The sequence below is a fragment of the Gymnoscopelus microlampas genome (genome assembly GCF_963454915.1).
Source record: "Gymnoscopelus microlampas genome assembly, chromosome: 22".
In the NCBI taxonomy this organism is placed as follows: domain Eukaryota; kingdom Metazoa; phylum Chordata; class Actinopteri; order Myctophiformes; family Myctophidae; genus Gymnoscopelus; species Gymnoscopelus microlampas.
Genome location: NC_139959.1, coordinates 45,858,093 through 45,875,981, shown reverse-complemented (window position 1 = coordinate 45,875,981; position 17,889 = coordinate 45,858,093). Strand labels below are relative to the sequence as shown.

At 43.1% G+C, this 17,889-nt stretch overlaps 1 protein-coding gene across 1 annotated transcript in view; it reads left to right on the top strand.

The window, feature by feature from the left end:
- The window catches only part of LOC311038679 (uncharacterized protein), a gene marked incomplete at its 3' end in the record, with an annotated part of 39,404 nt that extends 29,414 nt beyond the window's left edge, over window positions 1–9,990 (top strand). Inside the window, exons 10-14 of the mRNA XM_084048248.1 lie at window positions 2,300–2,436; window positions 3,903–3,967; window positions 4,868–5,145; window positions 9,279–9,734; window positions 9,831–9,990. Coding sequence (XP_083904374.1) covers window positions 2,300–2,436; window positions 3,903–3,967; window positions 4,868–5,145; window positions 9,279–9,734; window positions 9,831–9,990 — 1,096 coding nt within the window. The remainder of the gene's footprint in view (window positions 1–2,299; window positions 2,437–3,902; window positions 3,968–4,867; window positions 5,146–9,278; window positions 9,735–9,830) is intronic.
- Between the last annotated feature and the right edge of the window lie 7,899 nt (window positions 9,991–17,889).

Here is a 17,889-nt window from a genome sequence, read left to right as displayed (position 1 = left end):
ATGAAGCAGGGACCCCTTAACTGACAGACAGGTGAAGCAGGGACCCCTTAACTGACAGACAGATGAAGCAGGGACCCCTTAACTGACAGACAGATGAAGCAGGGACCCCTTAACTGACAGACAGATGAAGCAGGGACCCCTTAACTGACAGAGAGTTGAAGCAGGGACCCCTTAACTGACAGAGAGATGAAGCAGGGACCCCTTAACTGACAGACAGATGAAGCAGGGACCCCTTAACTGACAGAGAGATGAAGCAGGGACCCCTTAACTGACAGACAGGTGAAGCAGGGACCCCTTAGCTGACAGAGAGGTGAAGCAGGGACCCCTTAACTGACAGACAGATGAAGCAGGGACCCCTTAACTGACAGACATATGAAGCAGGGACCCCTTAATTGACAGACAGATGAAGCAGGGACCCCTATAGCTTAGAGAGAACCTTTGGCTTGTTACTTGTTCTGCTCTTTTTTCCCCTCTACACCAAACCTCAAAATAGCAGAACTACAAGTTCAAACCGTGCCTGTGACGCTTGTAGATCTGCTATGTTTTAAACACTGAACACTCAACAGCAGAAACAACACAGCACACATACTGTAGTGTAGAAACAGCCTTCAGTTCCAGAGCCACACACAGTCGGTGAACATGTTTCAATGCCACCCAGTCATTGAGTCACAACATGACAACAATGCAACACATTAGCACACACACACACACACACACACACACACACACACACACACACACACACACACACACACACACACACACACACACACACACACACACACACACACACACACAGTACAACACAAGCAGCAACACTTCATCAGGTGTGTCAGTGTGTCCATTTCTGTCTAAGGTTCCCCCCAGCATATGGATGCTGGGGCTGAAGGGGTTAATGCTAAGCGGCTAGCTGCAGGTATGCTAACTCACCAGTATGGAGAATCCATCAGTTGTAAACAAAACACTTCTCTTCCTTCTGTCACTCATGTGACTCAGCAGTTTGACAACTCTCCTCTACCTCCATGAGGGGAAAGTTATGTTATAAGTTGTTATTTTACTGTTTTACTTCCAGACATGAAGGAGTTTGTATCACACACCTGTCTGTCTGTTTGGAACAGGTGTGTGTGTGTGGGGGGGGGGGGGGGGGGGGAGGGGGGCGGGGCTACCAGAGGATTTTAAAGAGCCCGCCTCCAGCCTGCTTAGGGAGTGTCTGACAATAAACAAACACATTCCCACTAGGCCAAGGAAGAAATGCCACCCTTTTTCACATTGGCCTGTTATAGGTTTCATTTAGCAAAACACATGTTTGGAACAAAATGCCTCAAATCATGAATGCAGTGTCCGATTGAAGAATGAATACAAACATGAATCAGTCAAGTCTTTATTTGTACGGTACATTCCTTGCAATAGGAACATTTCACAACAAAAATCTAATCTGATAATATATTTACTATTGTTTTACTGTCTCCTATTAAAAGTGTTTTGCTGTCTCTATTAAAAGCCTCTGCTTTTAAATGAAATGCAGTCTTGCATTTCACCAGGAGATTATACAGGTAGACTACCTGTATGGCCTCTACCTATTGGCCTCAACCATGCATGTCTTAAAAGACAGGTAACCTCAACACATTCACCTAAAATACTAGTGAACTCAAACAAAGAAAACATTTTCCAAACTTTACAGAAATCATTCAAATCAATCAAAAGGTAAGTATTAATCATGTTTAACAACACACCTCTTTTCAATCATAATATACCTTATACAGAAAGGTCCCACACTCCCCTGTCAAATGGTATGTCCCAATTCCCCTACCCTCCATATAAGGAGCACTGTGGTCATGTGTTAGTCTTTTCAGATCCTCCCAAAAATGATGACATGGTAAGTATGGGTTTGTTTGGCGTGGTGAGGAGCTTTAAACTGTTGAGATAAAATAAAGTGGTTATAATTTAAACAAACAACTGTCTCTGCGTTTATAGATGAAATGAGTAGTATGATAAATGCTAATGTTAAACAGAAAAATAATGAAAATAATGGAACATGTGAGGCTATAAAGGTAAAGTGGGAAAGGCAGTTTCTGTCTTTACCACAGGTTTATTGTGTGAAAAGGTTTTAGTTTCTTATTGATTGTAATATAAGGGTAGATTGGCATTTCTTTTATTTTTTTATGATAATGGAACGGTTTTGGACATACAAGGTTTTTTTTTCTAAACAATTTGTTAATTTTCTTCAAAAAAGTGATCTGTCTTTTTATTGGTGTTTGATGTTCATCAACGACTCATTTTCCTCTCTCTGCCTCCACAGCACTGAGCAGAACAAGCAGGCCGCGCTTGACCTTCACCCCGAGGTCAAGCTAGAACCCAAGGTCAAGCCTAGAACCGGGGCTGGAGCCCCGGTTCTAGAAAAAAAAAAAAAGGGTGCGACTGGAGCGCAAGGTGGAGGTAAGGTTCCTCTACTTCTATGGTTTTATTATTTTTTACATATTTATGCTTCTTGAAATGTCTTGTCCTTGCAGTCCCCTTTACCCCATCTACTAGTTTGTAACATTTGGGTTTATAAAATGATCCCAAATATGAACTTTTTTTTTCTTTCAGGTGAGGGCTCCATCCAAGGCCATTCCAAAGCCTCACTCCGGTGTGCCCTTCTGTCCTCGTCTCCCTGGCGTGAAAGTTGTCCCTTTCTCCTTTGAAGAAAGGGAGAAGCGGAAGGGGGAAGAGAAGGAAAAAAGACCTGAGAAATCAATATAAAGTAATGTATATAGCTATGCATCATTGTGAGCTTGTAGATCTGCAGTTTGAGAACCACTGCTGTATACTTACAGCAGTGGTACATACAAGCGTTATGTTATGTTTATTTGATTTGACATGGACATTACATTTCAACACATTTATAAATGGAACGTCAATCTAAAAAACAATGCAATACAAGGAATTAAATGTTGTAATAAAAAGATCTGACCCAATACATTATATGTGAAACTAAAGCAACATAATCATTCCAATAACCAATCAGAATCTATTCATGTGAACACTGTTGATTTGATTTTGAGTCTTCTGTTAAACACATTACCATCAGACTCTAGTTTTAGATCTGTGGGCATAGAGTTCCAGAGCTTTGCCCCATTTAAAGGAGTAGTTGACCCCCAGAAAACAGTTATTTTCTATCAATTACACACCCCACTGTTTTCGTCACTTTCCTGAGCCAATAATTATGATTGGGTCTGAGTTTGAACTGTTGCCCTCAGGTCGTCGGCGCCCACTACAGGGACTAATCGGTTCAAACTGTCCTTTGTCCCGGCTGCTATTCAACTGCTGAACAGCAGATAGCATTTTATTCTTGCCTCTTTGCACATAATACCCACTAATGCACTTTTGCTGACTTTGCTACTTTGAATGTCATGAATTCTCTGTCTGTAGTGCCCTGTTCTTAAATCTTAGTCTCGTATTGAATGTTATATGTATTTTTTACTATGATCTGGCTGCAAATCAATTTCCTGCAAGGGACAATAAAGTCTTTGAGTCTCTTACCGAATAGACTCCACCTTTCATTGCCGGTTATTGGATTAGGAATGCGACAAAAACTAAATAAAATCTCCATGAATTCAAGGCTTAATTGATAGAAAATAAGTATTTTTTTGGGGGTGAACTACTCCTTTTTAAGGGCTGTTCACACTGAGAACTACAACTATGAAAATATAGTTTTAAAAATAAAACTATAAAAGTCCAGTGGATGGCAGAGTTCACACCAGCTATATACAATACAATGATGTAGTTATAGTGCTCAGTGTGAATGGTGCTTTACTGAGAAGGCAGACTGTCCAAATGTGTTCTTGCACTGAACAGAACTGAACTTGTATCTAACGTCCTTCCCCTGCGTGTTTTGTTTTCTCTCCCTGTGTGCGTCCCAGGTTGGGTGGAACGATTATTAAGAGGGTGCCCCGGCGATACACCACCTCCCGTCCCCATCTCCTCCGTCAGTCTGCATTCTCCTCCTCCTCTCCTCCAACCTCCTCCAGTCTTTTTAAATTATCTCTTTTTAATTATTAAATATTTTGTTCACATGAATAGATTCTGATTGGTTATTGGAATGATTATGTTGCTTTAGTTTCACATATAATGTATTGGGTCAGATTTTTGTATTAAATTGTTTTTTAGATTGAAGTTCCATTTATAGAAGGTGTTGAAATGTAATTTGTGATGTCCATGTCAAATCAAATAAACATGACGCTTGTGTCATTGCCAAAACAGAGTAGCAGACCAGATACCCAATACTTAATTTCTGCTAATTGTCATTGGTTAGCTTTCAATTGTGAGAAAACATGATCATAGTTTCAGAGAATCAAGAGGGATTTATTTTGTCACTTATACTGACATTATTGAAATGTTTATGCCATATGTTTTGCAGAGACTGCTAATACAACACCATACAAAAAGATAAAAACGTAATAATTCTGGATATAATGAAATACTATATATATATATATATATATATATACATACACACACACACACACACACACACACACACACACACACACACACACACACACACACACACACACATATATATAATAGGTAAGACAGAGGTAAATATTGTACAGGTAGAACAGCAGGTATGACAGAACTCTTAAGGCATATATGATAGTTTTTGCAGCCGTGGGTTATGTGCAAGAAGCAGAAGTCATACGTGTACATAAAATGTGCTAGAAGCAGCCATCATTCACAGTATATAAAAATGTCCAAGAAGCAGAAGCCATACATACAATATGAATGGAATTTCACTTGTCTATGTACAGTACGAACATTTTGCAAATAGCTGCTCAGACTTCTTTACAGTTTAGATTTAGTTCTTTCAGACCTTGTCCATGATCAGGGCACTAAAAGCTGCTGGGAAAAATGGGGGCCAGCTAGTCACCAGGCCAGCCTGAGGAGCAGCCACCACCAGCAGGCAGTCAGCCACCAGGCCAGCCTGAGGAGCAGCCACCACCAGCAGGCAGTCAGCCGCCAGGCCAGCCTGAGGAGCAGCCACCACCAGCAGGCAGCAGCTATCCACCGGGCCAGGCCAACCACCCCAGGGCAGCAACAGGCAGCGAGCCACCAGACTGGGTTACTACCGGCAGCAGCAGCTGCTGGTGGTGATGGTGGCCCAAGGTGAACACACTGGACACCTTGGACTTCACTGAAGAACATAACGCTGCTTTCACATCTAAGGGTCTGCACTGTTTTCATTTAAACATCTGCAGCTTATTACCAAAAATTGGTGAGTTATGTGAGCTGGCAAAGAAAATCAATGCCAGCATTTTGTGTTTTTCTGAAACACACTTGGATTCCTCCATCACAGACTCCGAAGTTGCAATTGAAAACTATGCCATTGTTCGCAAGGATAGGAACAGAAACGGTGGTGGGGTCTGTATTTTCGTTAGGTCTGATATAGACTTTAATGTTAGACATGACCTTGATAATGACAGCTTAGAAGCTGTCTGGATTGATGTTTTACTTCCTAAAAGTAAACCAATATTGGTTGGCACCGTTTACAGACCACCTGATCAGAGGAATTTTATTGAAATACTTGAAAATGTCTGTGCAGGCTGTCCACATTTTTTAAACCATGAATCAATCATATTGGGTGACGTAAATATTGATTTTAAGAATATAAATGGTCCACTGTACAAAGGTCTTAATCATTTTCTGAAAACACATGGTTTAACCCAACTAATTAGAGATCCCACTAGAGTAACCGACCATAGTGAAACTATTATTGACCTTATAATGGTGTCTGATAAAGGCAAAATCCTCCAAAGCGGAGTCATTGTGTATGGTATTAGTGACCATTTTTAACCTTTTGTACAAGGAAGGTGAAGAGGTCCCCTATAAATTGCCACAATTCTATTAAAAGTAGAAACCTTAGAGGTTATGACAGTAACAACTTTATTGACAGGCTTAAAAACATAGACTGGACCACTGTCACAAAATGTTGTGATGTAGATAAAGCATGGGACTGTTTTCAGAATATTTTTCTAAATGAGCTTGATAAGGTTGCTCCGCTAAGGGAAACTAGGACTAAACAGAGAACTCAACCTTGGATTAATAAAGATATTTTGGATATCATTCATCTGAGAAATAAAACACTAAGTAAATTCAACAAATATAAGTCTCCTGATGTCTTCAAAGAGTATAAAATACTTAGGAACAAGGCACAGCGAATGGTAATTGAAGCAAAAAAGGATTATTTTAAGACTAAAATTGAGGAGTACAAAAATGATTCAAAAAAGCTGTGGTCAACCCTCAAACCTTTAGGGACTCAGGAAAAGTCCAAACAGAAACAAGGTAATATAGGGTTAGATATAAATGGGTCTATAACGTATGACAAAGCTACAGTTGCAGCTAGATTCAATGATTTCTTCACAAGTGTAGCCAGCAATTTAGTACAGAAGCTTCCTACTGCTACTAGTACATCTGAGGAACCTGCACAGAGGATCCACAGCTTTTATGAGCAAATGGGTGTCCAGCCTGATGGGTTTTCTCTTAGTATGGTATCAGAAGAGGTGGTACTAAAGAAACTGAAGGCCCTGAAACTTGGAAAGGCCACGGGTCCTGATAACATCCCTGCCAAATTTTTAATTGATGCAGCAGAAGTTATTGCTCCCTGCATAACTCATCTAATCAACTTGTCAATCGAACAAGGTCATTTTCCCACTATATTTAAATTGGCAAGAGTTGTACCCCTGTACAAAAAGGGAACCCAATCGGATCCTGGAAATTATCGACCTATTTCCATTTTATGTTCGGTTTCAAAAGTTTTTGAACGAATTATACATGAGCAAATTAACGATTATTTGACAGCAAACAACCTCCTTTTTGACTTTCAATCAGGCTTTAGAAAGTCCCACTCCACCGACACCTGTTTGCTCTATCTAACAGATTTCATTACATTAGAGGCCGATAATGGGAATTACTGTGGCATGGTGATGTTGGACCTCCAGAAGGCTTTTGATACCGTAAATCATAACATTCTTTTGGATAAGCTCAGGGCTCTGGGTTTTAACGGTGTATCACTTCAATAGGTCAGGTCCTACTTATTGGGTAGAGAACAGGTGGTGGACATGAATGGCACCCTGTCCTCACCACTAACTCTATCGCGTGGGGTGCCCCAGGGGAGCATCTTAGGTACTCTTTTCTTTTTGCTATACGTTAATGACATGAAGGCAGCCGTAAACTGTCATTTATTTCTTTTCGCGGACGACTCAGCCTTAGTAGTCTCTCATAAAGAGAAAACGGAAGTCGAAAACATTTTAAGTGCAGAACTCCAAAAAGTTAGTGTCTGGCTAGCAGAAAACAAACTGTCTCTCCACCTCGGCAAAACTGAGTCCATTCTTTTTGGGTCAAATGCCAAACTAAAGAAGTCCCCTGGGTTTAAAGTGGTGGTAGGTGACTGTGAAGTCACAACAAAGGAATCCATTACTTATTTGGGGTGCATTCTGGATAACAAGCCATCAGGAGAGAGTATGGCTCTAAAAGTAGTCTCAAAGGTAAGCCAAAGAACTAGTTTTAGCTAGAATATCCAATCTTTTAGACACAAACACCCTAAAAACCCTGGCAGGGGCCCTTGTACAATGTCACTTTGACTATGCGTGTACATCCTGGTACACTGGCATTTCTATGGGCCTAAAGAAAAAACTTCAGACCTCTCAAAATAAATTCGTTAGAGTGATCTTGAAGTTGCATCCTAGAACTCATCTCCTCCATGCTCATTTCACCAGTCTTGGGTGGCTTAGAGTAGAGGAGAGAGTATCCCAGTTTAAAATGTGCTTGGTTCACAAAATTAGAAGTAATGTAGCGCCCAATTACTTCTGTGACTATTTTAACAAGGTCAGTGATACTCACAGCCATTTCACCAGGGGGAGCCCTACTGATTTTAAGCCCTACAAATCTTCCACCAAAACATCTTTCCTTTACTCAGCAGCAGTTCAATGGAATGATTTGCCTTCCAGCCTCAAATTGACTGGTTCTTTTGACAATTTTAAAATGGCATTAAAGAGATGGTTGGCCATTAACATGATGTAACTTTTAAACAAAAACATTTAGATGTTTTTAAAAGTAAAAAAAAGAGAGAGGGATCTTAGTTTTTGTTTAGTTGATGTTTAGTCTTCTGTTTGTCCTTTTTGAATTTGTAAGTTTTATTTGGCCTTGTTTTATGTTTTTTATGTTATTATATTGTATTGTATTTGTATTGTTGCTCCCTATGTCCCCTTTCCCAAAGGACCACAATTGAAACAAGCCTACGGGCTTTCTTGTGTTTTTTATCCTTTTGAATTTTAATATTCAATAAACTGATCAATCAATCAATATATCAGGCGGGGGGGGGTGGCATATCTCTCATTTCTTCCTCTCTGCTGTCCACCTATCCTTCTCCATGGCATAGAAGGAGGATTGTTGGAATTCCTTCCATGACATCTCCTTTGCCATGCCTTTGTACAATAAAAGCACTTTTGATGGACAGTAAATGTACTTCCCATTCACTCCTGGAAACCCAGTATGGAGAGGGGCTCCATACTGGGTTTCCAGGAGTGACTGGGAAGTACATTTAACAATAGCGGCAGAAGCGGCAAAGTCGCTTTTTTTTTCATATAGGCCATATTTGTAATAAGCAAATCAGAGTGCTCTAGATGGCTTCAATCAATAATATGAGCATTCTAATGTATTTTAATGTTCAAAAAGTATAAAATAGACACCAAGTTTGCAAAAATGAATAAGATTATGGGAAGTAAAACTAATTGTCAGATAGTCGCCATCTTTTAAATATGCAAAATAGAGGTCCAGCCACACCCAGTCATAAAGATAAGCATTCCAAATTGTTTCTAATTGTCAAAAAACATGATTTAGACACCAAGTTTGCATTCATAGCTCATCTGGTTCAAAAGTTATAGACAAAACCTTTTTCAGGTGGCGGCCATATTGGATTTGGCCACTATGATGACCTGTAGGGTTGCTGACTCGGGCACGGATTTCAAACATGAGTATTCTCAACATTTTGAGCACCTCAGAAAATCTGTAGCTCCAACGGTTTAGAAGATAGCGCCATTATGGAAGTGTGGTCATTTAAAAAAAGGGCGTGGTCATTTTTGGGTATTTCGCCCCGGATAGAGAATTTCTCATAGTTCCTAAGTTGTTCCCTGTCATATTAGCCTAAAACAGTTGAGATATTCTCTCCTAAATGAAGTGCATACATATCTTAGCCAGGTCCTCTACTAACGCACTGCCCTGTCTCAGACCAACGTGAGCAGCAGACAGTTCTGGGGATGGCTCAATGCAGTCTTCAACGCGGTTGATCACGAGAGAATACAACCCGTGGGACCAGACAGAGCTGCCTCAGAGTGGCTCCTGAGATGCGGGGCCACAGTGAGGTTCCAAGGCTTGGAATGCTTCCACCAGGACTACAACCGTCTGCCCAGTGTTCCTCTGGGACGTCATAATATTGAGGCAATTGATGCCACAGACTGCATCATGCACAGAGGGTTTGATTATTTAGACGGCCTGAAACACTTGAAAGAAGTCAAGTTCAACAAATGCATGTACCTTGAGGACACATGCCTGGAGAGGCTGAGCTCCATCGTGAACCTGCAGGACAGTTTGTCCAGTTTGGAGATCCGTCACATTTCCACGGGACACGATCTCCAAACTGGACAAAGGGACAGACCTTTTCTCCGACTATGTGGCATCCGCGTGCGGTTAGGATTAGGGTGCGGGTTTGGTTCGGGTTTACTGTTTAATGTCGGAGCACTGCGCTGTCGGAGGAATGCGCTGTCGGACTAACGTATTGCACCCCTCTTTCTTAGTGACTTGCCTGGTATCAAAGAGAAAGAGAAGACGGTAGAGAGGCTACAGACAGAACTTCCACGCTTGGATATAACACTGGACCTATATGCGTGTCAACGCATACACGGCTCGAGGGAGGGAGAGAGAGATCCGCGCGCCGGGTGTAGCCGCTATCATTGATAATCACTTGGATCTAAACAAACGCGCTGGACGATCTCTGTGTGTGTGTGTGTGTGTGTGTGTGTGTGTGTGTGTGTGTGTGTGTGTGTGTGTGTGTGTGTGTGTGTTCGCGACGGGAGCATGTACCGTGGACTTTACTATATAACTTGGGGTCCAAGACATAGAAATGTCATTAAATGGGGGTCCATAGCCCTAACGCATGTCAAACTGTTCTCACGACTTTGACCCAAAGACCCTTGAGATTTTAACGTACAACGACATCAACACATATACTTCTCTATCAGTCTTTGACCTCTTCGCATCTACTCCGAAACAGCTGTGAAACAGCAGGGGTCGTTTTTTCAATCAAACCCAGTTTGATTCTTGCATTATTATTTTGGATGCATTAAAAATTGAACAACCTTAACAAAATTGCATCAGACTCTCTGTGCAGGGGCCTTAACACAACTGTTTTTGCCAACTCACCTTTCAAAAATAAACTCGCAAGAACATAAAAACAGAGAATGCACCTATAGGCACTTTCACACTTGCCTTCAACCCAGGGCATCCTCGGGTAAGCATACATGCAGTTTAATATTACAACATCCCAGGGCAAATTCAATCCCGTTTAGGACCAGGGATGGAATGTATATTAGTCCATGTATCCGGTAGGAGACACAAAGTAGAATCTTTGTGTCTCCTACCCCAGGCATCAAATTATTGCGACAAAAAACAAAATATATCCATGTATTCAAGGCTTCATGGGGTGTGCAATTGATAGAAAATAAATATTTTTTTGGGTGAATTCCTCCTTTAAGTTTTTCAGGGGGACTCTCTACCCATTCAGCTACATGTACTGTATGACCACCCTAGACCGAAGGAGGGTCAACTTTTACAAGCTTATGGAAAGCAGTCTTTTTTTAAGCAAACACCAAAAATCTGAGAAGTTATCAATTGCACACCCCATGAAGCCTTGAATACATGGATATATTTAGTTTTTTGTCGCAATAATTTGATGCCCGGGGTAGGAGACACAAAGATTCTACTTTTTGTCTCCTACCGGATACATTAGCCGGTAGGTAGTGATAAATGCCATTAAGCTACAAGATTGGAAGGGTTATCATACCAAAATATAAACTAGAGACATGTAGGAAGACAAAAATACAAAAACTTTACAGTCACCTTAGGTGGTACCAAAATATGGCTTGGCCCCTGGACTATATAGCATCCAGGGTTGAGCCAGTCCTGGATTGACCTGCTTGCAGCAGCTGGGATGTTACTCTAACACACAACACAAATACACCAGTCTTCTCCCTGGCTACTTGGCTAATTAATCAGGGCTGGTTAAATAAACGTGTCGAGAGCAATTAGGTATGATGGTGAAATTCACCCACCAATTACCATCTGCAGGGGAAGGGAATTCATACCACAGCTTGATGGAACGTGTGTGTGTGTGTGTGTGTGTGTGTGTGTGTGTGTGTGTGTGTGTGTGTGTGTGTGTGTGTGTGTGTGTACACGCGTGTGTCCATTCAGGGGTTGCCACTGCACGCCAAAGACATTCATTTTTCACTGGAAGTCACGCTAGACAAGATTGAAATCTCGTCTAGCGAGACTTGTGGCGCATTCAAGACAATCAGGTTCCATAGTGTTCTGTCACTATGAACGTCAGATCTCTCTCTCTCTCTCTCTCAAAAAATAGCTATCAGGCCTATTGGCGCGTGTTTTTAGCTGTGGCGGACACGGGATGGAGTTATGACATTTTTCTACTGTACCATTCATCCTAGGATATCATAACATCATGGAAAAGGTAAGATAACTGTGGTCCAAAATTCCCCTTTAAGATGAAAGAAAGATACGTGACTAAAATGAACATGTAAATAAAACAGTTTTTGGCCACCAGAACCTCAGTATTTACAACAATGTGGGTGTTCGTCACAGTATTCAGACGTTCTCACCCTGCAGTGCTGTGCTGTCATCAGAGCAACCTGTCCAGCTGCGCTCGGCGTCGCCAAGGGTATTGCGTAATGGGGCTAGATCAGTATTCACTACCGACTTAAACTCTTCAAATCCCGTCTTTATTGCATGAACATCATTTCGAATCATCGCCTTTTCGCTCTCGAAGACCGCTCTGACCTCTGTTTTCATCATATCCACAAAGTCTGAGCGAAGAGAAGAGAGTAGCTCACGTTTGACATCCTCCGAGCCGAGAGCCACAGCCGCGACCCCCGAGCCGGCATCTTTATCACTCGAGACTGAGGCTACAGCTGGTGAAGTAGGCCTCAGCGACGTAGTGAGTGTCGTCTGCTGCTCTTGTGAGTCATATTTTTAGGTTGAGAAACAATCCAAGTACTTAGTCAAGCTTACAAAGATAGTATGTCGCAGTGAACTAAGTTTTGTGCCAAATCCACATCCTACTCCATGGTTTGCTCAGCAGCGGCCATCCTTATTATTATTTTTTATAAAAAAATGTATCCCACGATTTTTGTAACCTATTTTTTCACCCAGTGCCAATGAGGCGACAGCGCTACCGACTGCACCACGGTGCCTCTATTTATTCTGTTGTGGTTGTCCGTTGTCATGGCTGCCAGTTCCCACCTGATGTTGTGTGGGAGGCCAGACTTCTCCAGACCGTACTGAATAACTGCTAGTTTGCATAACGTCTTCTACTATGACTCAAGTCTAAGATATACAGATCATCAGCGGGTTCTCTGTGTTTGTTTCCTCCAAAGATGATGACACGGTCTCCCACCATGCAACAGTACATACTTTGCATTTGACTCGGCGGGCCTTCCCCCTTGGGCTCAACCTTCTTCCAGGAGAAGGTCGCTGGACTGAATTTCCACATATCACTGGAGGCTTGGCCCCGGTCACAGCCACCAAATATGTACAGCTCTCCATTGTAGGCAAATGTTGAATGACCCCAGCGTCTTTCTGTAGGAAGCTGTGTAGATGGTGTGCTCAGCCAGCAGTTGGTCTCTGTGTCAAACACTCCGAAGTAGTTACTGATGTTTGTAATCCAGTCGGGAATCCACTCCCCCCCAAATACAAACATCTTTGTCCCGATGATGGTGGCAGAGTGACTTAGTGACGGTGGTGGTGGTGTGCCTCTGGTGTTAATTAAAGAACAGACCATTGTGCTGGTGTCCATCTTGTAGAGGTCATTAGTATGGGTGGACTGCAGAGTGTATCCTCCATAAACATACATAACCTTCCCCAAGACGCAGGCAGAGTGGCGGCTTTTCCCCTCTGGAAAATTCCCAGAAACCCTGGGTTTGAACCATGTGTGGGTGTTGACATCAAATGCATAAAAGTGACCACCCCCTCCCCAGATGTAGACTGTATCCTCTACCAGCACAGTTATGTGGCCCCAGCACGTGGAGGGAATCTCAGGGTGACATCACTCTGAGCACTGATATACATAAACAAAATTACAGTAACTATACTGGTAGTACATGCTATTATATATGTCTTAAAAATAAAGGACTCCTCCTATACCATGGGTCTTCAACCGAGGGTCTGGGACCCCTGAGAGGTCATCTATGGAAGTCCATAGGTCAAAAAATGTGTAAATACCACAATTAAATACATAAAATCCACAATCAAATCAATAAAAAAACACAATGATATAAATAGAAAAATACAATAAAAACAATACATGTATTTATTTATTTATTGATTTTTTTAATTTTTTATTTCATTAGGCAGCATTTTATGTTAATGGTTTTGAGGGAAATTGACTCCAATTAATTATTAGTAATGATTATGCACCATTAGAATACATACCTGCGTTCCATATTCCATCCATATGTAACTCAAATGTAAAATGTTTATAATATGACTGTAAAGAACCCAAATACGTTTTGCACTAAAATATTATATATCCTGGGTGAACAGACAATGCTTTAAGTTGGTATCCTTTTATTTTGTGTTTTGAGCCAAATACTTTTATTTTGAAAATACTTTTGGACGACGTTACTACCTGCGCGTTGCGCAGTGAGACAGTTTTGACACAACAGCAGTGTGGAGACGCATTTGCTGTTCCTTGCTGCAAAAAGATCGCATATTGTTTATCTTTTGAGATGATCAATTATAGTTTTAGCACCCCCCGAAGAGGCATAAGGTTAGTAGCCATGGACTGTGCTTACTGCATACAAAACAACACAGGGTTTTTGGTTATAAAAGGACAGGTCTTTGCTAAAAATGCATTGCTTGTTTTGTGTACATGCTGTTCAGCATAAGGTATATTGAAGGACTTTGAATGAAAGAATTGTATTTATGCATCAAAGACTATGATGCTATGGATAATAATAACAACTAACTAAACCAGAGTTAGAGTTAGTTAGTTTACTACTCTTTCTGTAAAATGTGTTGACATTGAAAGGTTTGAATTGTGAATTGCAAAGGAAGGTATTTGATGTTGCAATATTTCATGCACCTTGGTTAAAAAACTTAATGATTTCATGTCATTATATGCACTTAGAAAAAAGGTTACAAAAAGGCATTTCATTATGTTTATATTGAGTTAAAAACAACTGTTAAAAAAAAGGAAAACGAGTTCATTAGAAGTGATGATGTTGGAGTCATATTGTGTCTTAATTCATTGTAAAGTAATTACAGCAATGGGGTGCATTTCTCCTTTCCGACATGTCGCCTTTCCGACGTTGACGAACCCTATACCTAACCCTAACCCTAACCCTAACCGCACGCGGAAGCCACTAGTCGGAGTGGTGAGATGTCGGAATGGAGAGTGAACACCACAGCAATGCTGACTGGTCAAAGCCATGTTAAAAAGTACTTTGAGTACAGTTTTTGCTTATTTACATTGTAGCTTATGTGAACTAATGTTATGGTATGGTTGTTCTTTCACAAAATGTGGAAAACTAACAGAGTATTTCTGTTTGTGTTTTTGTACTGTCTTGTCAGTTCTTACGGTGTTTTTTGGATCTTAATAAATTCATGATCATCAGTTCAAGTCTTGACTATCTTTCGGTGGGGACCGCTACAATGACAGAGAAACAGTCTGCTGTGAGTCCATATCGTCGCCTTGCTAAACTAATGGCCTAAAAGTCATTGTTTTAAGTTTTTCAGGAAACATTAAAAACTGATCCAAAACAAAACTATATTATATTCTTAATCATTTCACCCAAAATGTTTATAACACATTATGACTATTAAAATAAAAATAACAATGTCTGTCAGTTATGTAACATACAAGATTTAAATAGGTTTAAATCTGACTTAGGCCAAAGAAAAAGTACAAAAACATGTCCTAAATCAGTAAATAATGTGGCCTAAGTCACAAAACCATGTGACTTAGGTCAACAAATTGTTTATTTTGGCCTAAGTCACACTAGGGGGCCATTATACTAAAAGGGGAGTGAACAGCATGATCCTTTTCAATGAGGAGATTTTTAGGAGACACCGGCCATTTTACCAGAGGTGGCCAGTGTCATGAGGAGCTGACTTAGGCAAAAATATAATTTTCCTCAAAAAATGACGTAGGCCATTAGTTTAGCAAGGTGACGATATTATAACATGATGCTATATGTTTGATAATGTGAGTGATATACAGTAGACTACAGATGTGGGAAAAAGAAGGAGTGTCATGTCTACCAAATTCATGCAGTTTTAACTGAATTCAAATCGACACCAAATGTTTTGAAGTTTCAATGCAATAGTCCAACGTGTGGCCCTTCAGTCACTTTATCAAAGTCAGTATATGGCCCCCTGGTATATAGCAGGTAAAGCCGGTCTGTTACCTTGTTGCCTCGTGTGCTCTAGAACGTAAGGTTACATCCGATGTAACCCAGGTTCTCTGAGTGGAGAGACTGGCTCTCCACTACATATTATTCAATATGTACGGGAACTGACCCCCAGGGGCAGTGCTCGTGGATACTCTTTAAGACACATCACTCATGGTGGCCCTGCCCTGATCCGTGATCAGTGGGCTATTTAAGTCCCACCCAGGCAGAGCCACTTCGATTAACTTTGATTGACACGAATTTCGGAGCGGCTGATTCGTGGAGAGCCAGTCTCTCCACTCAGAGAACCTGGGTTACATCGGATGTAACCTTACGTTCTCTATCGTGGTCGAGACTGGCTCTCCACTACATATTATTCAATATGTACGGGAACACTCTAAGACACACCGCAAGGAAATAAGCAGACCTAGCTGCCCCCGCGGCAGCCCGAAGCAGTTTAAGCCCGAAGTATCAGAGCCCAAGGCGTGCTCCAAAATCCTGCCATCCAACGAAGTATGTAATACTCGTGGCCTAGGCGCAAGACGCTACCTAGGCCCAGCTGGCCCCGCCAGACGCTAAGGCCAGTCAAAAAAAGAAGGCTCGTGGCCTAGGCGCAAGACGCTACCTAGGCCCAGCCGGCCCCGCCAGACGCTAAGGCCGGTCAAACAAGGCTCGTGGTCTAGGCGCAAGACGCTACCTAGTCCCAGCTGGCGTCCGGCCAGTCAACTGATTAGCCACCTAGCCCGCAAGGCGCAGGGCTAGCTTCCTATGCATGACATCACTCCGAGCCCCGGCCCGTCCTGCGGGAGCCGGGGTCTCGGAGGCACGGTGAGTATGACCTGCTCTACTGCCTGGAGCCCAGCACTCGCTCCGCGAAGGGGGTGCTGGCTGCCACGTTCATGCAGTAGAACCTGGTGAATGTGGATGGCGCCGACCAGGAGGCCGCCGTACAAATCTCGGACAACGAGGCACCTCGCCACAGAGCCCATGAGGTAGCAAGGCCTCGTGTCGAGTGTGCCCGTACTCCTCACGGGACTGGCTTGCCTGCCTGTCTGTACGCCTCTTGGATTGTTTCCACCACCCAGTGAGAGAGCCTAGCCTTCGAGAGTGGTTCTCCAAGGCGGTTATGCCTATAACAGACAAAGAGCTGGTCCGTTGTCCTGTGGGCCTGTGTCCGCCGACAGTAGGTCCTCAGGGCCCTGACAGGGCACAATAAGGACTGCCCGCTCGGCCCTGCTTCACCGCTTCCCTGCGGAGGGTTGAAGGGGAGCAGCTCAAAGGACTGACCGGCTCGGGACTCTGACCAGACCTTAGGGTGGAATGCAGGGTTGGGCCGCAGTACCACCCCAGCCTCGTCCGGCAAGAAGCGGCAGCACTCCTCATGCACCGACAGGGCATGCAGCTCTCCTATTCTTTTCGCGGTCACCATCGCCAGCAAAAATGCTGTCTTGAGAGAGAGCCACTGCAGCTCTACTGTTTCCAGTGGCTCGAATGGCCCATGCCGCAAGGCCGACAGTACCACTTCCAGATCCCAAGGGGGGGCTGCCGGCCTACCCTGCAAGGGATGGTCCCTACGAGCCCCCTTAAGAAACTGATCGATAAGGTTGCAACAATCCACTGTCAGTTTCCGCGGTCCAACGCGGCTTGCCTTTATGGCTGCCACCATTCCCCTCACAGTCGTAGGAGACCTGCCTGCCTCCAACATTCCCTGGAGAAACTGGAGGATGCCCTGGGCCCCACAAGAGAGGGGATCCAGCCCTCTCGCATCGCACCAAGAACGGAACGTTGCCCATCGATAGGCATACGCTGTCCTCGTCGATGGAGCCCGGGCTGCCAGCAAGGTAGCAACTACCGGCGGGGGCAGCCCCATGGCTAGAAACTCGGCCCTCTCAGGGGCCAAGCCCAGAGCCTGAGTCCCTGGGGAAAGGGATGAAAGAGAGTCCCGTGGGCTTGAGACAGGAGGTCCCTGCGCACCGGGAGCTCCCAGGGCTGACCTCGGAGAAGGGGTGCAATCGCCGAGAACCAGAACATCTGGGGCCAGTTGGGGGCCACCAGGATGAGGCTCACCTCCTCGACCTGAACTCTCTGAAGGAGTGGGTGTAGGAGGACAAAGGGAGGGAAGGCGTAAAGGAGACCCTGCGGCCACTGATGTGCCATCGCATCTGTGCCCAGGGGGGGA